The following is a 25,297-nucleotide window of genomic DNA, read 5'->3' on the forward strand; positions in this document are numbered from 1 at the left end:
TTTACCAGGACTGACGTAGTGTTGCTGTTTTCTTTTGTGTCTGGCGTGACCGAGCCGTAAACACGTCAGGGGACACACATTTCTCGGGGGTGCAGACTGCGACATAACACCTGTAAACAGTCAGCTTTGAAACTCATTTGAAGATGCGTGCTCTGCAGTGCCCTGCCTCTTTTCACTGCCAAGCCTACTTCCTGGTAGATGAGGCAGCGCCTCAGTGTTGTCGTAGTAAGAGGCGGCAGCTGAAGAGAAGGTAGAGGCGGCTATTAGTGGTCTGCAGTCGCGACACAGCAGTCATTTAGCGCACTTTTTTTTTTTATTTCGCCCCTTTGGAGAAAAATGGGAAGCACGGTGACGGAGTCCAGCAAGGAGAGCTCAAAGAAAATGCCAAAAAAGAAGAGAAATCTGCGGATTAACATGCCAGTGAGTCGGTGAAGTATCAACTAATGTGGCTTCTTACTGTGACTGTAAAAAAAAAAAAAAAAAACTGGGCTTGTTTAACTATTCATGAAATCAGGACGGGAACACATTTGAGTCGTTTTGTTGCGTCTCCACCTGAACTCGCACGCGACGTTGAAGAGCGTGCATGATTGACAGCTGTCTCTTTATCACGACTTTTCAGTTCATTAGTCTCATAACTGCCACAAAATATATGCCATTTATTTTCTAAGACTATGTTAAGTGGACCTAACGTTTGCTAGAAACAGTTGTCTGTTTGCACCATTAGAAATATATGTTGGACACGTTTCTTCCTTACACATGTTAATCAGCTTGCCGTATAGTAACTCTTTAATGTAATGCCACATTGTAGCAAATTCGTTAATATATGACGATGGTTTTATGATCTATTATTCTACAGAATATGCCTATGTTCTATGCATGTAAGTATTGTGAGGAAACACAAGTAATATCAAGCAAAGGAAAAATTTCAGAAGAACCAACATGCTCCAAAGTCATTTTTCATTATGGTCACTGTACTGAGGGCCAGCTGTTTATTGAACTTCATTTCAATAGCCCGGCCTGATTCACAGTTGCCTCTATTCATTAATCTGGGCAGTAATGTCTGGGGATTTGTTTTCTTTTCTTTACAAGCCTACAAAACATGTTAAGTGAATGATATCACTGCAGCTTTATCGAACCTTCAGTTTTTCAAAGTCAGAAGTGAATAGTGAGCACACTTTCCCAACTTAACTGCAAATGGATTGCATATAATATTTGGTGTTAGAGATTTTGTTCAATGGTTAAGATGCGTTTTTTTTGTACTTTTGTTTGAAAACGACATACCAAAAATGCAGCTGAAAGTGTCGTTTGAGTTTTCCTGACGCATTCATGTGCAGCTGTAGATTGGGATAATCACTTCCCCAATTGGAAGTAAGCTTGGAAATACAACTGTTGTTTTGGCAAACGCTTAACAGCTGGATGTTGGAGCTTTCCATCACCACATGAACTGCCCCAACCTCAACCTGGTGGAAACAGTGATACATGAAAGATGTTGGAACAGGTTGGATAGGTTATGCCTCATTATGTTATATTATGTTATACCTCATGTAATTAAACTGGCTTTCTGCTGAGCTTCTCTGACATGGAATGAAAAACCCAGCCCTCCTTTGGTATGGGGAAAGGTTATGTGTTGTACTTGCTCGCAAAGTTTTCCTCCTTGGCGAAAAATTTCTGTTTGGATGGCATTTTAAACATGTTCAATTTAACTCAAATTTATGATGAAGAACCAAATGTCCATTTTGTGAAACTGGCTGATGCAGCATGTATTGGCTTATGTTACCTGTTATGACTTCCCATTTTGTTATTCTGCTGTATTTCCTGGAAGTTATCTTTAACCTTGACACTGATTTATGTGCAGGATTTCGGTGCGCTTACTTCCTCACAAGTGGAGACAAGTGGCTCGATCAAAAGGGGCGCTCAGACGGTACAGACATTACTTTCCTGATTTTTGTGGCATGATTTTTCATTTACTTGCCAATTGTTTGTTTTCTCAAGCTTGCTTTTCTTTTACAGCACATGCTTTATCTTGTCTCTTTGGCTCTTGTTTGGCTTTGAACACATTTAGACGTGGATTTGGGATAGCAAAATATGTTGCCAACCCTCTGTGCCTTACAGTAACATTACGCCCACTGTGTCCAGGCATAGCAGCATCACATACAGGAAATTGATTTTTCTCAAAGAAAGCAGCCTCTTTCTGTCTGCTCCGATTGATTTGAATACAACCCTTGATCACTACATAATATCTACCAGAGTGCCAATATCAGTTTTACTTTAGCAACATTTGTGTAACGCTGATAAAAACCTGCATTCTCCTGTGTTTTTAAACAGCTAATCTACAGTATATTCAGACAAAACCCTAATAGCTGTTCACTTGCCTTAACAAGCTCCTGCACGATGACAGAGTGAGAGTTTTTGGCAAACAGAAAAGATGGGTGTGTGCGCCCTCTCACTCTGATTTGTCACAGGATTGGCTTAAACAGAAATGTGTGCGTGGAGTAGGGCCAGCCTCTAAGCAAATACAACTCTGAACCTTTGTTAAGGAGACCAGACAACTCAATTCTTCCCATTTGACTTGTTTGTCAGTGCATTGCAGTACAGTGGTTCTTTTTTCACTTCATATCATCATGCATCATCTGTTTTCTTATGGCTGGTTATTATGTTGGCTTTTATCTACCAAAAACACTACTCTTTAATTTGATTGTTTTCTGTAAATACAACCTCCGAGCTGGAGATTGCTACATATTATAACTCTCACCCACTCTTATCAGAGCCCACAAATGGTTAAAGATTTTGTTGTTGGCACATCCAGAGCAGACAGCAGTCAGTGGGGGGAGGAGGCACTCTGTCTCCAGCTACATTGGCTGCCATGTCTCCTGTTTTGTTTTGGTGTCTGCACAGAAGAATTTCTCAGTTTGTTAAAATGATATTGACCTTGCAAAGCACAAAAAGTCCAAATGAAAAATATGCTCACTAATGTTTAACTAAGATAAGTGTTGATTTTCTGATAGTGAACCTGATGGTGCTGTTACTGACTTGTATTGAGGGTGAGGCCATTAAACATGATGCCATGTGAAAGTATTATGTCTTAGAGGGAAATGGAGAAAGATTTAGATTTGTGCCATGTTTTATGAAATAGTTTCAGTTGCTAAACATTGTGAATGCAGCACGAATTGCAAAATTGTAAATATGGTTTCCTCATCAGCTCAAATTAAGTATTTCACAGCAGTTCTCCAGAAGGCAAATGGACTATAAAACAAGTGAAAAATGTTGCGTCAAAGTGCTCTCTGGTTTAGAAAGTCCAGAATCAATAGTGTTGTTTTTTCAGTAACTTTTTATGGATCATGAAAGAATATTTTCCTTATTGCACTTTGCCCACGGTACTCGCATCCTCATACTGCTTTTTATGAAATGCCATTACAATGTGGCTGACTAAACAAAACAGTGTTGCATAATGTGAAAAAGAAGAATTAACGAAAATAGCAAGCAACCACAAAAAGTGCAATCAGCCGCTGTCCTTTCACAATAAATCTCTTCTCTACATTTGCTCACAGAGTTTGCCAATTTTTTTTCACAGCATAGCTCTGCAGCTTCTCACTGTGTCACATAACACTGGATGCACACTGAACCAAACATTTACAAAAGTGCAAGAAAAAAAGCTGCCTCTTCATTGTCTCTCAGGGTGGGCGTCACACCCGTTCAGCCAGCCCCACCAAAGGAGTGTCTGCGAGGAGCCCACCCAGCGCCTCTCTGCCTCTATGTCCTCAGTCTGCTCCGGTGCAATTGAGGGCCAGCTCAGGTTCCCCCAAAACTATCTTCCCCTATCCCTCTCATCAGGACTCCCCACCCAAGTCCCCACGCCGCCTAAGCTTCAGTGGTATCTTCCGCTCTTCATCCAGCTCCACACCTGCAAGCATCAAAATCTTCTCCAGAACCAGGAGAGGTGAGTCAAAAAGCTAACATTGTACTGACTGCCCATTCATGTTGAACACTCTGACTGTTGTAATGTCAATTGGTGGATTCACTACAACTGGATTTCGGTAGTTATGCACATGTAAAAATATAGTATTATTCTGGTGATGACCCAGATTAATACTGATGTTATTTTGTGCAAGACTGGGTCGAGGAGGAAGACAATTGTAGAGGAAGTAAGACAATAGATAGAAACTATGTTCTCTCAAGGTATGTGGTTCCCCTGCTGTATGTACGAGGTAAAGCCACATACAGGAACCTGTGTCGATCTGATTGAGTGCAGGAGTTCAGATATTTTGCAGCTTGTGACAGAACTGACATAAAAACATGTCATGCAGCATTTTCAGTTACACACATTGAACATCATTGTGTCAGTAAGGAAGTAGAAGCCTAGATTTCATCATGGTAAACAAAAGAGAAGAATCCACTGTTTTGTTTTGCAATTCCCAACAGGCCAACATGGTCCTGAGCCTCGTCAGACAGATTGGCGATCATTTGGGGTGCAGATAGATGTACCTTCGTCATCAGTCATCCTGTTATTGATGTCAACAACTTTCTCAGGATGGTTGGCTTTGTTTATTGTCAGAATCAAAGAGGAGTTTTTTTTTAGCTTCCAAATCCTAGAATTAAGCAGTGCATTTCAAAGCCAGTTTATTAGATTACGTTTCTGGTTTGGCATCCCACATTTGGGAGTGCAGCCATAGTGCATTCTCCAAATTAAAAAATCATTGACATAATGGTAATACTGGTATGCGCTAAGAGATGGAAATGAGACAGGCTAGGCAGACCTAACAGGCAGCTCTTGTTTTTCCATGTATTTGGATGGCTGATTATTACATAACAAAAAACAGCCTGTTTCTGATGGAAACAGCCCTGCTGGAAGCAGCTTAAACGGCACAAAGATGAGTCATATGTTTTTGGCTCGTACATATACCCATGTTCCTTCGCACAAGGTCAGTTTGGCATTGGCTGATGGAATAGCTCTGTTAGGGCCAGACCTCAAGAGTTGGCATGCTTGGTTTCCTCTGGAGATTGTTATTGATGGAAACCAAACTAAAACACACCAATGGCTTTCTTGTGCCAGCTGCTCAGGAATTTTAGAGTGTGATATGGTTCGAGACATTATATCCTCTCAGTCTCTTCTGACTAATGATGTGGCTTTAAATGAACGGGGGCCAATGATAATAGCAACAAAGTATGCTTATAGATGAGTATCATACAGTGACTGAGTGGGCACAACAGATTTTCTGTTTTCATTAGTGGAATGTTTTTGAGTGCACCCTGCTTTCGCCACAAGGGTGTGCTGAAGGCATAGTCTTGTCTTTATTTAGTTCTCCAACTATTCTTGAATAAGTTTTATAGATCTACATTATTATAATCAGTATTTTACTAAGTTTTTTTTTTTTTTAGAATTGTATGTGTTCCTGAAGATCAGACTTTGTATAATGTGCACAGTATTATTTTTTTTGGTGTTTTCTCAGGTGTATTAATATCCATATTTGCTACAAATCAGAATGTTTTCCCATCGCCTGGACATTGTCAGTCTCTCAATGCTGCAAGGCAGTATGGTGCTTTCATACCCTTATCTGGAAGTGACCAGACTCTCAGGATCTCCTCATACAACCCCCCTCTCACTCTTTCTGTTGCTACTGTATGTTGTCAGTAAATAAAGGAACCGGGCAGTTTTGACTTTCCAAATTCACAAAACGCACACCTTACAAGGACAGAATGATTTTATTGTGTGGAAGCTAAGCTAGGGAAGAGCTTAACAAAATACACCATGGACAGTATTTGTTCATTAATCCTCATGGATCTGAAACTTAGCAACCTTCAATACAAACTGAAGTGATCTAGTTTTATTATGATACTGGAAACATTATTACAGTGAGTATCACAGGATGTTTGAGGTGACTGATTTCATCATTGATATTTCAACCCCTCACTCATATTAGCCATTGACCCACTGAGCGTAGTGGAACACTTGCATAACATGTTAATTGAGATATGTACTGGACACGCTGTCGCTAATGTGAGCAGCGAATACTGAGTGGGCCATCTGTTACGGGTAGGGGAGACTAGTGGTATTGAATGGAGGCTTTTTGATCAGCTGACAGAACATGGGATGTCCCCCTGCTGTCATCTGATGGGGGCTGGCCTCAGCAGTCTTAAAGGTCAGGCCCCCAAAAGTTACAGACAGCCGACTGTACAAATGACAGAGCTGCAGGACTCCCAGCTTAAAACCACAACCTTTATGTCTTTATTTGTAGTTTTTATCTCAGGGAAAGCTGATATTGTATGATCCTGAATGTATGTTACATTGTGTGAAGACAGAGTGAGACAGATGTCCCGATGCTTACTTTTCCTCTGTTGGGAAAGCGAAGGCAGTGGAAGGTGGGCGGGGAGATGTGCAGCCTGAGCCAATCACTGGTGTATCCTTCATGGACTGGCCTCCTTTTACAGGCTGCTGACATGCGTGCTATATTAAAGAGACGCCACCCACAGCTGCACCTGACAATTTCAGCACTGACACGGCTGGTGCGCCGGTCCCACTTTTTGCATCACTTGCGAGAGGGACATTTCTCAGCTGAAGCTGTGTGGAAATTAGAGCTTTTATACTCCATGCCTTTTCCATCAAACGTATGAGCTGACACAGTAGACTGCTTCCCGTGGGCTCTGTGCTGCTTGAGGAGGGTTTTTTTTTTTTGCCTGAATGCAAGCTTAGTCTATATTGGTGACTTGCTTTGGTTGTCATTTTCTGTTTGTACCTAGCACTGCTGGCTCCAAAGAAAAGTGGAATGCTCTGCTTCATGGAGTAGCCAAAATAATTTTCTCTCCTGCAGAATAATCCAGAAGACTATTCTACATATTCTTTATCCTTCGATTGAAGGTGATCAGTTTCCTCCTTTTTATAAAAAGGACAATTTCTCTCCTAAAGACAGACTAAACAGCTTCAAAATAGTTTTCTAGATCTGTGGACGTCAGCTGGATATACCTTTCACCCTCTTTTTGTACTTTTTTCATCAAATGGAGTGACTATTACTTGAGACAGTTTTGAGCCATCTCTGCACCCCTATCGTGATGCGGTTGGTCATTGTCCAATTTAGTTTTGAACCCACAACCCACTGAGTTTCATGAAGAGGTTTGGCAGCTTGAGGAGGAACAAGAAACGGAAAGAGCAAGATGGGCTAGGAGGGCGGCATCAGTCCGAGTCATCATGTCTTTCTGGTAATGTGCTGTGCTCTTTACTGGCTCCATTTTCCTGCAGCTTCTTCCAGTAGTCCGGTAACCTCTTGGGTTCAGATATTTTATGTTTACGCTCAATCTATCAGTCACATGCTAGTACACATGTTAAGGTCATTACATTATAAAGGTTTCAGAATAATTTATTTTAAACTTCAGTAATCCTGCATTAATATATTCTTACGTTTGAACATTCAAGTTATTCTCCTTTCGGCAAAAGTCACGATGAGAGAGCATCTATTTTTTGTTTGGCATAGATCTGTTTTTAGCTTATAGTAGATACCTAATAGGTATCTATCTATATCTGGTCTCCGGTTTCACAAATGCATGCAGTACATCCGCACAAAGGGACAGGAGGACAGACCAAAGTAGTAAAGCTATGTATGAGGCTGACCTGAGGCAAAAGGGTTAGCTCCAGTATACCTTGTTAAATGCAAAATACTGCATGATGCTTTTATGCATTGTGCCGGATCAATATGTCTTCTTTAATTAAATGTTAAACCAGTGAGCAAGATAATTAGTTTTTATATTGAAGTAATCCTGTCATCATGGTGAAGTACTTCATAGCCACTCTATCTGATACAGTGTCAGCTCATTATTTCTGTCCCATATCCTTAGGGAGTCACTTCAGAATAGCTGCTCCATTTTGAAAACTGTGTTTAAATTGACAGGAAGCATTTTAGCTGAAAGAACATTTTAAGTTGAATTTTTTGGGGGCTTTTCCTTATGTGTGGGGACTGTATCTCCATTCATAATATTTCTTCTTTTGGCTGGCAGGAGTCATCCCCACTAAAACTGGTCACTGCAGACCCAGAGGTCTGCAAGGTGCAGTGTTTGGACCGGAGTGTTAGGATGCATTTGTAGCTATAGCACAACTTCAGCCTGTTCTTATCCAAAGGTAATGTCTATGGAAGCTGCGCCATGGGTAGCTCAACATTTTGTTGGCACAATTCAGAAATGCGCAATTGAAAATATTTTGATCAACCCAAAGCTACGCTTTCTGTTTTCCAAAACAACAAACTCTACCCAGCACTCCTCTCTCTCCACTCCCGTTGTACACCGCTGTCTTCCGACAAGTCACACGTGAGATTTTAGAATGAACATAATGCAGTCAGACACTTATAACAATCTGAGCCTGTCACTGGCAAAAACAAGCCATTTTAGTGGACGTACATTGGCGGTCGCTATTGCCCAGTAGATTACATTGCAGCCTGGTTTGGGGCTGCCGGGTACAGCTTTCCCGCTCAATACTGAACCAATTTCATAGATTTTGTTCACATTAGTCATTTAAACACAAATGCATGGGAAAATAGGTCCAAGTTGAAAAATACAGAAATCCCCCTTTAAGGCAGCTATCGTGAAATGTTAAAGCTCATAATGCTTGATGTGTGAAGCACTGGGACACCCTGTGAGGCGTTCAAGTGGTGCTTTATCACAGACTTTACAGGTCCTGATTTAGAGCCAGTCTGACCTCGGTGAAGTAGATGAGAAGAGCAGAGTCCTGTCACAATGATGTACGTCAAAATGTGGTTGTATAAGATGTGGAGTTCATCGTAAAGGCAACATAGGACATGGTGACACCTAAGCCTAAACCATAAGTCCTATGAGCCAGAGCTTCTACATAATGGAAGTGCAACTATGTCGCTGCTGACATCTGCATGAGAAATCTCAGAATGTTGCCAATTAGAGGACATCTGTGTGTTTCTCTCAACATTTTGTATGTCAATTTGAATTGTGACTGCTCATTTAAATGTTTTGCCATGATGCAGTTTGCACACCTATGTGATAGTGAGCGTGCCATTAATGAGGTACTGAACAGTCACATCCTTTATTGCAGAGAGCTGTCTTATGGTGTACCTAGCAAATTAGTTGAAACCTTTGTTGCTAATTGGGGTCTCTGACTATATCACTTATTGCTTTACAATCCACACACAAGTTCTGACTAGTGGGCCCATACAAACATTGCCATTCACAGTTGTGATTTATTGTGTTACATGGCTGGCCAGATCACTCTGTAGCACCACATCCATTGGGCCTGTAGCAGCCTCGCTACTTCTCTGACGTCCACCAATGAGGATCACGTTGCTCCCAGAGTCACTGTAGACCCACTTGACTGACAACACCCTGTCAACTCCTCAGGGGACACCCACTCTTGAGAGGATCTGCTTTTATTGGTGTTATGTTAACATGTTATATTATGTTATCTTGCAGTAAATTTCAATATATCAATCAAGTGTGAGTAGCTTCTGCTAATCTGCTACACTCGAGCAGCCTCCACACCTTTGAATCACTGCACACATCTCATGCAAAACCCCTAAATATTCAGTTTTCTATCACATAAGACAGAAAACAGTAAATCCTCACAATTGAGAAGCTGGAAGTTAATCAATTCTCAAAGTATATACAGATTTGTTTTCTGTGAGTCAACTAATTAATTTAACCAATCGTTTCATCCCTAATTCAAATAGTTTCATAACAAAGTGATGTGAAAATGGCAATTTACTCTGATTACAAGGCTATGGAGAGATTAACTTTACAAATCAGTGTTGTTCTCCCTGCGTAGACAGCCGTGTCCATTGCATAAGTGCATCTTATCAGTATGTTCTTAGGTAGCTTCACTCTAAAATATTATATAAAGTACTACGTAGTACTGTTTTTTTTTTTTTTTTATGTGTGTAAAGTTAGATGGACTGGACTACTTATAGCAAGGCATCCATTTCCTGTGTGGTGTCTAGCTGCCCTGTATAAACCAGGCTGAGGAGAGGGCTCCCAACCCTGCTGTTATCTCCTCCTGTGGAATGTGCCACAACAGCGTGGCTAAAATAAGAAGGTTACACTGCGGAAGTAAGGCATGCCAAAGAGGGCTGGTGCACGCCAACTAAATGTCAAAAGATAGTGTGAAGTGTGCTTTGACAGACCAAGGAACATTTTTCATTCGACACACAGGGCTTCATTTATGAAAAACACCTGGTAACTTTTTATAATTCTCTTTCTGAACTGTATATTTAGGAGGCAGGAAAAGTCACAGGAAATTAGTTAAGACCAATGTACCATGCTGATCACAATATGGATACTTCTGTCCTGGTTCATTTAAGAGTATACACAAGTTGTTAACCTTTGAATGATGATCCTAAGTACTTAATTTCTCCGTCATGTGTTTAAATTACTTAGTAATGATTATGATGAGTCAAGTCAAATGATTAATGAAATTGATTCTTTGGTCCTCATGTGTCATTTACAGACTGGCTTTACTGTCACACCAGTGTTGGATTTGTAGGCGTGATAAAAGTCAACTGGAAGTCTGGTAGAGGGCCTTGTAATGGGAACCATTTGGTCCTCATCAAACATATCACTCATTGTCTGGCCTCAAAAATATGTCGGCATGGTAGAGCCGGTGCAGGGGGAGTGTCGCATGTCACCCTGCATAAGATTGTGATGCCTGATGTGAAAGAGCATGTGAGGGCTGCGTCACAGACAGCTGACTGCTACACTGGGGTTTAATGCGGCTGCTTATGTTGTAATCGGCCTAGTTATCGTGTAGGGATGTCAGGAACAGGAAAAGACAACCTACATGACTCATTGTGATTCTTTTTCCAATATTGATCCATTATTGATAGCTTTTTATTGCATCCATCGATATGAGTTGAGCTTTGGAGTGCCATCAAGGGATTTTTCATTAAAACTGAGTGATGCAGATGTCAGCAGCCATCAATTCACAGCAGTGTTATTGAGCAATATGCCACATGGATAATCATAGCCTTGAGTTAGTGGTTTTATATAATCGATTACTTCATTAATACATTTAAAAAAACAATTAAAAAAAGGGATAGTAATAACATTTACATCAAAATACAAAGTGTAAAAATATATGCAACCTCATAGTTCGATTCCAATATTCTTTTAAAAATGATAGGTGAAGCAATGGTTTTTAAATTTTAAGTTTTGATATTTATATGAATTATGTTTTTCTTGTTGTGATATTCCATTTTGTTATTCACATTTATTTCTTCACCATCCACATTTTAATGTAAAGACATCAATTTGTCACACCAAAAGTCTTATGATGTCCAACCCACAAGATGAGTTCTCAGCTTTAGGCCACTGATCCCACACAGGGTCCAAGCCACCTCTCTCTGAGATAAAAAAGAAAAGAGAGAGAGAGAGTACTAATCTGGAAATGGATTCACAAAAATGAAAGGCTCTGCACACCCACAGGTGTTTTCACTTCTGGCTAATTAGACTTCTGCTCAGGTCTAATCATGCAAAATAAGTGAAAACACCTGTGTAGGTTGACTGTGAATTTGAAGGGCCTCTGAAATGTAAAAGCCTTTTTTGAAATGTACGAAAGCCATGTCATGGTCCACTCTTGTGAATTTAAACAGAATGGTCGTGTCAGTGTTTCTCAGTGAACACCAATAGCCTAGAACAGAAATATAAAGCACAAAAACCTGTGGCATTTAATAACAGGCTGAGCTGTGTAAAGGACAAGACTGCTTTTTTTATATATATATATATATATATATATATATATATATATATAAATAAATAAATAATCTGCTAGGGGTCTACTGCCCTTTTTTTACTTTTCATTTACAATGCGTAAATAAGGCAACAAACTCCTTACAAAAGAGTTGCCCCACAGTAAATAATGACAGTAGAGTGACAGTAGAAATGTTAGTTGAAGACACATTTTAAAGCTAACACATGCTGCTAATTATTATTTAAATGAATATAATTTTGTTTTGCAGCTGTCTTTCTAATGGTGGTTTTTGCATTCCTGTCTGTCAGTGACTGGGCTGAGAATTTATCTCTGGTATCTGTGTTGTTTCTTAGTACCTAGGACACTCACAGTCCCTGATGGATCAGATATGCATTCCTTCTTTGTCATAGCATGTGACAGCAGTGATGGTATCTTCAGCAGTTACCATTGTAGCACCTCAGTCTTGCCAACTAAGCCTATCAGCGATGTCAACCCGCACCGCGTTTTTCATTGTCACTGAAAATGAAGTATGGACTGACATTGAGAGAAACAGTTGTGGCATCTATTGTGGACCTTTTTATCTCTCTGCAGCCTCTGGACTCTCCACACCACCCACCACCCCAACCCAGGCGTCCAGCCAACCGTTATTTACCCAGGAGGCCCAGCTGAGCAGGCCCAGCCCCGAACGCCTGGAGGCGAGCTATCGATCCCGTTCAATTTCCACACCTCCAGACACAGGTCAACGCCTCAGCCTTCCCTCTGCTAAACCACCGATCCCTTCTTCGAGCCCTGTGACATCTTACTCTACCTCGCAACAAGTGAGTCAAACTGCAAAAATGTTACTCGTTTTAAAACGCCACTTAAATGTTATCAGTTTGCCTCCGGTAAGTTCTTTCACTGCTTGTAAACTCTAAACAATCAATTAATGTGGGTATGACTCAGTCAAATACATTTAGTTGTATGCAACTTCTTTCACCAGTCAGCAATGTTAGAACGTAAACATACATTTAGTTTGAAGAGTTTTTCATGGAGCAGAGAGATTTCACACCACAGGTACAAAACAGTGTTTTGTTCCAAGGCTCCAGTTTCTAGCTTTCGGAGAGGGTGGTATGAGTTAATAAGTAATAACGGAATTTTCCTGGGGCTCAGGAATAGCATATGCATTTGAATTTCTAAAATAGGTGAAATATTTATTACTTTTACAAAAAAAATAAGTCTGAATATGTGACAAACTTTGCAGGTAAATGCTATATCTTTGCACTACTTCAATATCAGTTAAACTAAGTCATGTATTCTAAAAAAAAAGTACTAATGATTATCACATGAATCACAAGATGTTGAAACTGATAACCATTTCATTCTTTGTAGCAACATAACAGTCTGTCCATTAGTCATGCGCTGCTTTACTCAGTGTCATGAGGCCTTACTTGGACAGTGGTGAACAGAAAGCATAGATGATGCAAATCTCTTTCATTTGTGCTCTGACACTGGGGCATGCTGTGTGACAACAGGGCTGTGTTTGCACTATTTGCTCTAAGAATATAAATATTGGCTTTGCACTGAAGCAATATGTTCATCGGACTGAGCACGTGCACAATTGACTGCTACTGCAAAAAAAAGGGTTTGGTCACAAGGGTTTTCATTGTGGGCTTTACTGAGGATTCACCACAGTCTAAGTCAGGATGTGATACTAGATTTCCCAAAGCTAGTGTGTCCATTTAGTTATCAATTATCTGGTCTGTCTCAACCTGTCAGCTGGGAGTGATTCGTGGATTCTAGCCAGAGAGGGTAAATCAATATTTCATCACCAACATTGTATACTGTTGATATTAACACCCAAGGACTCACGATTGTGGTTGAAGAACGACAAGTCAGTGCCTGTCAGCTCCCCCTTCCCACCTTGTGTTGTCTTCCCGTCAACCTTGAAAAAAAACACTTTTTTTTTTTCGACGTTTTTGACGCCTTTTTTTCACAGTTTGTTTTTGCTTTTTCCAACGTTTTAAATTGTAAAATTTTTCCTCTACACATTTTCAGCGCTTATTTCTACGTCCCATTTTTTCCTGATATGAAACAAAAATTAAAAAGGGGCCAATGTGACCCGAAGTCAACACAAGGGTTAATTCATAAGAGAGGCTGACAAAATAATCTTCTGATGCTACAAAGTTTACTTTTTGCCAAATCCAATTTCCAATTAATTTAATGGATTTCTGTATGTCTGCTTCCCTGTTGTCTGCTGTAATACCAGAACAGGCTGTGTGCCTGCTGTGATGCAGCAGGACAAGATTTATGAAAGTGCAGGAGTAGGTTTTTGGCGAGAGAAGCGCTATGTCACCATTGCAGGGTGACACTGGGGAGCTGTCTAGCATCCCAAGCAGGTATGCAGGCTTTCTGCTGCATCTGCTTCATCTACTGCTGCAGTGGCTTGTTGTTGAATATACTTGCAAATTAGTGACCAAGGGAAATCATGTGTCAGCAAGCACACTAGTATATAAATCTCTCAGCATGACACAGCATATTTCATGCTGGGAGCTCGCCTATGACGTGCAAGATGCACAATTTGCATGCCATTTTCTAATGTTGCTGCCACTGTGCTCGAGGCTCCAACGAGTTGTTTCTGTAGAGCTCGGCCATGTTGCTCGTTTTGTCAGAAGAAATTAACTCTCGAGGATGTGACAAGGCATCCCCCAGCTTCTTGCTGCTAAGCAACGTAAGGGGATTTCCTAATATGGTGAAGCACCCAGGTTGCTCTGCATGGAGGGGTGTGTCCACAGCGCGCGGAGCTTCCTGCTTTTTCTCCACGCTGTTCATGTGAAAGACTTTTCCTGTGGTGAGTGTTGTTTGGTAGGTTCTAACTATAACAAAGGACTCCGCTGATTTATTGTGGTGGGATTCATCTTCGCACGCCTGTGTAGTGGCTGTTTGAGCAGCGTGTAGACATTGGTTCCCCCTACTGCAGCAAATGGCTCAGGAGGACTGTTCCACTCTGAGTTTTAAGGGGTGTGTCTAGTCTAATAATAATGTGCCACTAAAGTTGCAGCTCCATTGTTAACGGTTTATGTCACCTTATCTGTGTGTATCGGAACTGGAGGAGCTTTATGTAATCTGTGAAACGCCGGTGGCGCACGACATTAATCGTTGTTGTTTGTGTGTGTATGTGTGGTTGTTTTGATGTTTTTTTTTTTTTTGCACACCTCACTCTGTGTGATCACAACGTCTGCTCTCAGGCCGCTGGGGGAAAGTCGCTTCACCCTGCTGCTCACTCACAATTTACAGTAAAGTTTTGTCGTGCGCTGCCGTGTGTTGTTGTGAGGATTTGCTGCGATCTTCACTGCATACTTCTGCATTTTCCCTCTCTTAGGTCTACGGTTTATTCGAAGGCATGCTGGAGAAACTTGAACTAGATGATGATGGTAAGTGTCCACTGCGATATCTGCTCATTTTTACGAACGTCAACGCAATTAGTGATCAAATGTAAAGGTGACTCCATAACATCAGGATGTCGTAGGTATTCCAGCTGTTTGTAGCCAAAAGAATAGTCAGGCCATGCTACAGATATATCAAAGCCGTTTACGGCGTAACACAACGATTCATACGCTATATTGTGTCACAAATTGGAGGGATATCCTCTACAGACGACTGACTTTACCGGTTTGTTATCACAACAGACCCGTTTTTGTAAATAAATTGGTTTTAATGAGAATTTTACACCGCGGTTTTGATAAATGAAGACGTGGAATGCTGGAGTGATATTCAACAGGCCTGTATTTTATCACGGTAATTAGAATTGTCTGGCCAGCAATCCATTTGCAATGTTTGCATGATGTACACTTTACATTTGATGAGCTGGAGCAAGCTGTTTTTTAAATATTTTTTTTACTTGATTTAATTTGGTCAGTAAACTATAATAGACTGTGTTTCATCACCACATGTGGGGAAAACAATATTGTAATCTTCAAGCTGCATCATCAGTGAAGGACCTACATTCCTAAAGTAATTTGCTGTGTGTTTTTCCACTGTTTTTGTGCTTGTTAGTGCTTAAAGCAGATCTTAATGATCTGTAAGATGGAGCAGTAAAGTGGCTGTAAGTGGACCAGACCTGTAATGGTTGTTTAGGCTCTGAGTGTTTTGTTTCCAGGCTGTCATTATATATTCCCTGTGAGATTTCTCCTTCCGCTAAAAGTTGTTATCCTGCTTTTCTTGTTCTTACAGCTGCTGAACCTGAAAGTGATATTTACATGCGCTTCATGAAATCCCACAAGTGCTATGACATTGTCCCCACAAGCTCCAAGCTGGTGGTGTTCGACACAGCGCTCCAAGTTAGTATTTTGACAAAATAAGTTCTTTTGCCTGCAGACAAACCTTTATGATATAAAAGTTGCTTGAGAACCGAAAGACACATCCAGCAAAAGTTAATGTTCAGTAAATTAAGCAGGAGTATTTGCCCCAGAGCAGTTTCTACGAAATGGTTGATTAAATGAAATCTGTTAAACAGTAATCCTTGGGAGGTCTCTTTGATGTGTAGATCTGCAACCACTAAATCCACTGAAGCCCAGAGTTGGGAGTCCGTATCTAATAGAAACGGAAATACTAAAACCACCAAAAAGCTATCAGGAGTTTAGAACATACTTCTCAAAATACATCACAACTACTCATTAGAATGTGACGGAGACAAGTCATCAGATGATGAAGGCTGCAACCAAAGATTGTTTTTGATTAGACCCTTGTCATCTTGTCACCTTGTTTAGTCTATGAAATGTCAAGAAAATTGTAAAGAATTCCCATCACAAGTTCAGAGAGTCCAAACATGTTGAATTTAAAGTCATATAAAACCCACACAAGTAGCACATCCTTATAGTATTTAAGAGGCTTGTACCAGTGAATATTTGCTGTTTTTGCTTGACTTAACAACTGAATTGATTGATCGATTATCAGAATTATTACCGATTCATTTTCTGTTGATCAGCTAATAGATGAAGCGTTTCAGCTCCAGAAAAGAAAATCACATAAGTATTGTGTATAATCTAATTGGATTTTTCATTTGAACTGTTGCTTACAGGTTAAGAAAGCATTCTTTGCCTTGGTGGCTAACGGTGTGCGAGCTGCTCCGCTATGGGACACAGAGAAGCAAAGCTTTGTGGGTAAGAAACCCAAAACCAACTTAATGGCATTTTTAACAGCCCTGACAGCAACGTGCATGTGTGTGTGCGTGTGTGTCCATTGCCTCCCCAAGTCCAATTTGGCGTTTTTATGGCGACTGCTCTTAACACACACTAAAATAATTATTTAAGTGTGTACGATTGTATTTCAAAGAATCTTGGATCTATTAAAGTGCCACGTGTGATACTGTTTTCCCAGTTCACAGTTTTCTTGCTCTGATATTTGATGCTATTCAGGTCTAAGTTAGGCATGTTTAACATTGAGTTTGAAGTTTTATAAAGTTGTTAAATCGCACTTGACAGTATTTGATTCATATAAGAGGCAAAAAAGCTTTCATACTCTTTGCACATTGTTGTTGTAATTGCCAAGCTTTCAGTTAAATACCATCTCCAAAGAAAAGACCGAACTTGGCAAATAAATGTTAAATTTGCAGATACCTTTAATCTTCTTACTTTCTTCTTAAGCACTGTAATGGCACTTTAGTGTGCAGTCTACATAGTTTTAGTCCACAGTTTAGTTTTAGAAAAAAAAAGCTAAATTACTCATTTTTATTTCATAATTTCTCTTGCTGTGCCATTGCTGAATGAACACAGAGGACATTAATGTATTAATGCTGCTGGTCATGTCTAGTGGAGTAAGATGCTATATTGAGCAGAAGTCATTAGAGCTCTCATAAACCATTAAACACAGCAATGGCTTCTCTGTATTGACCTCTGAGAGGTTGGAAAAAATATTTAACAGAAAAAAACAGCAGACTAAAAAATAAACCCTCTTGTTAGTAGGAGAGTTTCAAAAGCCAAACCTGCGGTGAATCGGCTTTGTTGTTCTGGTGTTTTTTTCCTGCGTAGAGTTTATTGCAAGTCAGCCTGTGATGAATAATGAATGCAAAGTCAGCGTGAGGATAAAGCGGGGGGGCAGCAATGTGTTGTTTGGAGCACGCCAGCGTCTCTTTTAACCAAATCATACAATGCCTGCAGGCACGCCGCTGTACGGTGTTTATAGATTCTGTTTTCATTGCAGGAATGCTGACAATCACAGATTTCATCATCATACTACACAGATACTATAAGTCACCAATGGTAAGTCCACATGACAGATCATGTTTGTATGAGATTTGTTTCTTGGTCCAAGGAGGATTTCTCTGTTTGTTTTTTTCTTAAACCAATGTCTACTTCTTGTATTTCAGGTGCAAATATATGAATTAGAGGAGCATAAGCTTGAGACGTGGAGAGGTTAGCATCGGGATCATACTGTCATGTTTTTGTAGCATGCATAATGTAAGATTATATTTCTGTTATAAGGAAAATATAAAAAAAAAATACTTTCATATTTCTTGCTACAGAGGTTTACCTACAAGCAACATTTAAGCCTCTGGTCAACATATCACCTGATGCAAGGTACGTTGTCTCATGAATAATGAATCTTTGTGTATGTATGTGGGCAGATTTGATTGTGCTACTTGTAACAGGTCGTTGTGTTTGTTGTGTTGCAGTCTATTTGATGCCGTGTACACCCTTATCAAAAACAAAATTCACCGCCTGCCTGTCATCGACCCCGTCACAGGGAATGCACTTTATATTCTCACACACAAGAGGATCCTCAAGTTCCTCCAGCTTTTTGTGAGTCCCACACAGTCACTGCCAGTCTGTCTGTGAATGAGTGTTTAGCTTGCATAGTATTTTAATCTATATGATGGATAATAAGGATTGCTTATTGCTGGGAACTTTGTGGTCTTGTCCTCATTTTCATTTGTCTGCTGCCTTCTAGTGGTCAATGTGGACATTAATAAAATATGCCATTACTGAAAGGAGGTGGGTGGAGAGTGAACCTACGCGACATGTCCCTGCCTCATTGTGTTTGTGTTTGTATTTGTATTCTCCAGATGTGTGAAATGCCAAAGCCAGCATTCATGAAGCAGACTCTCGGGGAGCTCGGCATTGGTTCGTACCAGAACATCGCTTTCATCCACCCGTACACGCCCATCATCAAAGCTCTCAACATTTTTGTGGAGAGACGAGTGTCTGCCCTACCTGTGGTAGATGAGTCAGGTAAGATCTCAAACATCAGTGTTGACAAAGTATAATTATTATTATAATAATAATACTACTAAATGAACTTACTTTTTATGTCATGTTACAGGCAAAGTTGTGGATATTTACTCCAAGTTTGATGTGATTGTAAGTTGACATTTCGACAATTTCTGTTTTTGAAGAGACAAAATACCAAATATAAGAGGCTAAACTGCTCTGTGATTTATTGTCTCACTTTCTACAATGCATTTTCATATTTGCGTGCAGAACTTGGCTGCTGAGAAGACGTACAACAACCTGGACATTACAGTGACGCAGGCTCTGAAACATCGCTCCCAGTATTTCGAAGGAGTCATGAAGTGCCATAAGATGGAAACAATGGAGACCATTGTGGACAGAATAGTCAAAGCAGAAGTGAGATTTTGGAAACACAAAGACGTGTACATACGTACATTTAGTTACCCAGAAATACTTCAGGACTGATTTGACACGCATGTGTAATTATGTGTTTTGTGTTTTCCGCCAGGTGCATCGGTTAGTGGTAGTGGACGAGCACTCCAGCATCGAGGGCATCGTCTCCCTGTCAGACATCCTCCAGGCCCTGGTGCTAAGCCCTGCAGGTATAGATGCTCAGCATTGCTAGCCCCAACTCCCCCTCTGTCCCGGACCCTGAGCCCTCTTCCCCACCCCGCCCTCTAACTCTGTCCCAGGTAGGAAACGCACTTGTTTGAATCTTGGCTGGTTGTCGTCTGTAACTGGAAGCTAGGAGGCACGGTGCCTGACGTCCTGGGTGTCGCTGCTGTGTGGATTTTTGGGGGAGGATGAAGAGGCTGGCATCCTCTTTGTCAAGACAAGAGACTTCACTGCTAATGGTTCAAAAAACAAATCCCATGTCTGCTCTCACCAGTGCATTGGCATATATTTGATACAAACATGTTGGGAAGTTGTTTTTTCATTATACAGCAGCTTAAATAGAGATTTAAAAATTGGTATATTGTGTCTGCACTTGAAGGTCATAGGTGGACAGATTAAGGGACACTCTGCTGCCTTCACATGCAGCACAAAGGAGTAAGCATTCTTACCATCCTCCAAGTTGGTTAAGAGCATGTTCACACCAAGAATGTTCAAAGTGAGTCATTGGAAAATGTAGTGCATTGATCTACTGTATACATGTATTTATTTGTTGGACATATTGGAGTTTGCACCAAATACCTTAAGTGGGAAAAAAGCAAGAACTGAGGTGTGATTTGTTGGGAATGGGAATTAAATTCAAAAGCACTCAGCTTTGAAGTGGGATGGATGTAAGGATGAAAGCCAAGTTTAACAACATGAGTTGAGCACAAAACAACCAGGCTTGGTGTCAAAATGAGGGAACATGTATTGAATCAAGACCAGCTCCAGGTCTTTGCTGGACGATTCTCCTATCAAACAATTCCTTCATGTATTTCTAACTTAAATATCAGAGTCTGTAAACTACATTACAGAAACCATGAATAGATCTTACCAGGCTGTGTTTAAAGGACTATTCCGGCGCAAAATGAACCTAGGGGTTAATAACAGATGTGTACCCACTCAATTGTTCTTTGGGATGTTTTCATGCTAATCGAATGTGTTTGTAGCTTGAAAACAAGCTGGCGCGGACTGCTGATTAGCTTAGAACGCAAGTATTCGGGGCACAGGGAAAGTAAAAACAAATCGCTGTTTATACCACTAAAAAGGCTCAAAATATCCCCAAACTTCCACGGTAGCATAATGAGGGTCCCTAAATGTTAACCGAAGCATTGAGAACTTTGTAAGTGTACAGACAGTTTATTGAAAAGATAGATTATAATGACACTCGCGTTCATGTTTACATGCGGCCGCCGTCTTGAAAACCAGTCATGACTTACAGCTGGCGATGTAAACTAGAATCAAAAGCAATTTGCTCAATATATCTGAAATAATCGCACTCTGCATAACTTGTCTAGTGTACTTACTCAGTGGATAACTGTCCATCTGGTCCCTCTGGTCTGGGTCGTCGTCTCCAATTTATTTTCTGGACATGGAAAAAAGTTTCAAGTACAGCCCTGTTTATCAGAGAGGGGAAATCTTCAGACTGTACAAAACACTGCGTCTCTTGGGCATCGCGATGCAACAGGTCCCACTCCGTACAACACAGACACTCCTGTTCGGTGGTCATAGCTTCACAATGTCTGCAGGTACACCACCAGTTTCCCGAAGTACGAGGCTGTGTTGCGGCATTGACCACCGGTAGCCCTTTCACGGAGCTTCCGCAGCTCTTCGTTCAATAAACTGTCTGTACACTTAGAATGTTCTCTCTGCTTCGGTTAACATTTAGGGACCCTCATTATGCTACCGTGGAAGTTTGGTGATATTTTGAGCCTTTTTAGTGGTATAAATAACGATTTGTTTTTACTTTCCCTGTGCCCCGAATACTAGCGTTGTAATCTAATCAGCGGTCCACGTTAGCTTCTTTCAAGCTACAAACACATTCGATTAGCATGAAAACATGTCCCAGAGAACGACAGAGTGGGTACACATCTGTTAATAACCCCTAGGTTCGTTTTGCGCCGGAATTGTCCTTTAAGTCACATCTGCTAGAATTTGGTTTGTTGCCACTTTGCCCCCTAAAGCTGTCAGTCTGGTGGGATGGTATGTTACCCAAACTCTGTCTATGACACAGGATGAGTCAATTGTTGCTGTATTTAAAACCTGTGGTTTTACAGTTGTAATTTAGCTTTGGGAAACAAAGTTTTCCACAGTGGTTTGAGTCACAAATGTTGGGTCTAAATGTATACTAAGGCATACGATGTGCCATGCAGATGCTTTACATATTATAACTTCTGCCAATTTATGTTTGGCTTTTAGTAGATGCAATTGCATTTTGCCAGTAGCAAGCTCTACTTTGATTGATTAACATGTTTTGTTTTGATACCCTTGAAAGCAAGTAACAGGTGCCTGCATAATTTTTGTGATTTCAGTGTTAGAGGTTGCCTTGTGTTCCAAGCTGTGTCAGATCAGTATAGTGTTGTGGAAGGAAACCTGACACACAAGCATTAACTCTTCACTTTAAAGTATATGTTCACAGTTTTTCAACCCAGGCTTTATTAAAATATGTATATCATTTCTATCTGTGCATAACACAACCTTGATTTTGTGAAACTAACCAGTCTGCTGTAATTTCTCTCTGGGTCTAAACAAAGTCAAATGAGGCATTCAGGGCTTCAAAAAGTGATAAATCTTGTTTTTGAAAACAGGAAGCTCCGTTTAGTCTACATGTTGTACAGATTAGCGGGCAGAATTATGTCTACTCCTACTTTTATTGACTTAATTGATGCTGGTTGTATCCTCATTGAAGTGGGTAGTATTGAGATATTGATTTGTGTGTGTGTGTGTGTGTGTGTGTATATATATATATATATGTATGTATATATATATATATATATATATATATATATATATATATATATGTATATGTGTGTGTGTGTATATATATATATATGTATGTATATATATATATATATATATATATATATATATATATATAATATGTATGTGTGTATATGTATATATGTGTGTATGTATATATGTGTGTATGTGTATATATATATATATATATATATATATATGTGTGTATGTATATATATATATATATATATATGTATATGTGTGTGTATATATATATATATGTATATGTGTGTATGTATATGAAATATACTGAACAAAATTATAAATGCAACACTTTTGTTTTTGCCCCCATTTTTCATGAGCTGAACTCAAAGAACTAACTAACTTTTCTATGTAAACAAAAAGCTTATTTCTCTCAAATATTGTTCACAAAACTGTCTAAATCTGTGTTAGTGAGCACTTCTCCTTTGCTGAGATAATCCATCCACCTTATAGGTGTGGCATATCAAGATGCTGATTAGACAGCATGATTATTGCACAGGTGTGCCTTAGGCTGGCCACAATAAATGTGTGTGATGTGTTATTAAAGTGATCTGTGTGTTTTGTCGTTGTGAACTGAGCTATCGTCGCAGCACGTCCAGTCTGAAATACCACTTGATGGCCAAGCACACAGCTGATGCCAATTCTCCGCCCCCTCGTCAAAGCCAGGCGACAAAAGCACAAAGCAAGCCGATCCACTTTTCCATGTTAATAAGAGCATTAAAATGAGAAAAAATAATTGGACAAAAAGAAATCTAGGGACATTTTAGAATAGATAAAAACGTGCGATTTAATTGTGAGTTAACGATGACATTAATGCGATTAATCGCGATTAAATATTTTAATTGTTTGACAGCACTAATTTATTTACTTATTTATTTATTTATTGGTAGAGATCCTGCAGCAGAGTGGCAAGTTTGCCCAAAACCAAGCCGCTGGTGAGGTTATGTTATGCATGATTATTAATAATGAAAATGGACGAAAAGATTCCTGTCTATGCATGCATCGTGTCCCTGTTGTGTCCTAAGTCTTTCTTCTTCCTCTTCACAGATGCCTGTAAGGAGGAGAACCTGACTGAGTGAGAGGGAGGAAGCATCAGCTGGAGTGGAGACGTGATGGGAGTAAACAAGTGTTGGTATGGAGCGTGAGGCTGAGCAGAGCCAGTCTGAAGGTCCCAGAGACTTCTGCAACTGATGCACTGTAGAGGCTTGGAAACCAAAGAGCTAGACAGATGAATGAAGTTCCTAGACAGTTCCTGCACTGAGGATTGATTTTCTGAGTGTTTTTTTGTTTGTTTATTTGAACACTGATCAGATACACACACACACACACACACACACACACACACACACACACACACAGAGTATACTGTATTTATACACACACACGCATACACAGAGATGCATTATGGTCATCTGCTGGGGAAAGTCGAGACTGGTTCTGATGAATTAGGGCTTTAGTGTTTTGCATTGTGTAGTTATGATCATGCTGCTGTCATCTGTTGATTTTTTAGTCGTGTTTTGTAGTCGATGCTGAATGTTATCACTTCTTGGTATGTGGTGTAGAAAGGTGGACATTGAGAGATGCAATTTATTATTTGGTAGCAAAACTACACTTTACTTACAATGTGGCCATTACAGTTTGCCAGTGCCAATATAGAGGGATTGATGCCCAATATTTATTTGTGCCTTTTTTGCTCTGCCGACACCTGTTAAAACTGACAGTAATTGTGTCCTTTGACTTTTTATTGTCAAATGAGTGCAATTATTTGGATTTGTTTTTATTGAATGGTTAAGATATCAATGTGTAATAGTTGGCAGATTCAACCTTCTACTTCTCATTCAAAAAAGACTTCCCTTATATTTGGTTGCATATTCTGTGATTTTAAACCATGTCAGAAGTGTCAAGAATTTCTGTTTTAATATATCTCATTCTAAAAAGAAAATTCTAAATAAAATCCAAATCATTTTGGCACAAAAACATAGTGGTCAGAGGGAACTACAACTGTACATCAATAAGGATTCTATCAGCCAAGAGCTATGAGTGAGCACTTATTTTACATCTGTAGTCATTTAGTCATTGTGACTCAAGGATGCATTTTTGTAATGTTATTAAAAGACCGGAAAATGTCTTTTTAGATGTTTAAAAACTTAAACAAAATGTACTTTTAGTTTTGATGCTTCAGCTAATCTGATACTCGCAAACATGCAACACAACTCTGTTATCTCAGCTGTAGCGTGACAGGATTCATCTCCATCTTTGACTGTAAATAGGATCAGTTTCGGGAAGTGTCACATAAAGCTTTATTTTTATGAATGTGTCAACATGTTTAAAGAGACTGCAGTTTTATTGTTATTTTTGTAAATATATTGTGGCAATATGTCTGGTTCAAAGAGACTTTGTATCTGATCAACATGTACTGTAAATGGGCAAGCATGAGAAACTACACTTCAGCAGTATGAATGTCCTTTGTTTTACTTTTTCTATTTTTCTGGCTGCACAAAAATAAATGGACACTGAATGTACTTTAAAGCTGTGTTCTTTAAGTTTTTGTTGAGCTGTTTTTAACTGGTCCATTTTTTGTCTACCCCCCATAGTCCTTTCAGGTGGTCTCAAATACCCCTTCATCATAGCAGTGGCTTTCATGGAATTAATTGTTTAATAATATTTCACTGCAGGAAAATCACAGTGGCTGTGATGGATCCATGGTACAGTATGTGACTTCATACACAACTAAGTGATCTCTGTTCTTTGAGTGGATTGGGTGAGCTTGGCATTCATACGACCACTGGTGGCAGAAGCTTGGAAGTTTCTTTTACTTTTAGATATCTGACTTTTCTGCCTGTTTAACTCATTTTTGAATCACGTTGCGATTGAGTGTGGAAGAGAGAGAGACTGTTGATCAGACAAAAAAAAGATATGTGGTGATGTCACCTTGGGCTTTAGAAAATTGTAATGGTACTATTTTTATATATAT

General features: G+C 39.8%; 1 protein-coding gene across 6 annotated transcripts; it reads left to right on the top strand.

Annotated features, from left to right (window-relative positions):
- The first annotated feature begins 202 nt into the window (after positions 1–202).
- LOC144526401 (5'-AMP-activated protein kinase subunit gamma-2-like) lies at positions 203–24,852 on the top strand. Of its 6 annotated transcripts, XM_078263864.1 has the most exons (17): positions 204–420; positions 1,856–1,921; positions 3,676–3,937; positions 12,278–12,504; positions 15,045–15,096; positions 15,896–16,002; positions 16,743–16,824; positions 17,864–17,922; positions 18,030–18,075; positions 18,186–18,240; positions 18,336–18,462; positions 18,726–18,891; positions 18,983–19,020; positions 19,141–19,287; positions 19,400–19,493; positions 23,214–23,258; positions 23,371–24,852. In XM_078263864.1, exons 1-17 carry the CDS (start codon positions 337–339, stop codon positions 23,400–23,402), a joined length of 1,689 nt encoding a protein of 562 aa, XP_078119990.1. In that variant the 5' UTR covers positions 204–336; the 3' UTR covers positions 23,403–24,852. The 6 variants fall into 6 exon arrangements, 5 of the variants coding, with proteins under 5 accessions (XP_078119992.1, XP_078119990.1, XP_078119991.1 ...); XM_078263866.1 differs by lacking the exon at positions 1,856–1,921 and having other exon boundaries at positions 203–420; XR_013502749.1 differs by lacking the exon at positions 23,214–23,258 and having other exon boundaries at positions 19,400–19,583.
- The last annotated feature ends 445 nt before the right edge of the window (positions 24,853–25,297 follow it).

This window comes from Sander vitreus, chromosome 12 (assembly GCF_031162955.1).
Source record: "Sander vitreus isolate 19-12246 chromosome 12, sanVit1, whole genome shotgun sequence".
Lineage (NCBI taxonomy): Eukaryota > Metazoa > Chordata > Actinopteri > Perciformes > Percidae > Sander > Sander vitreus.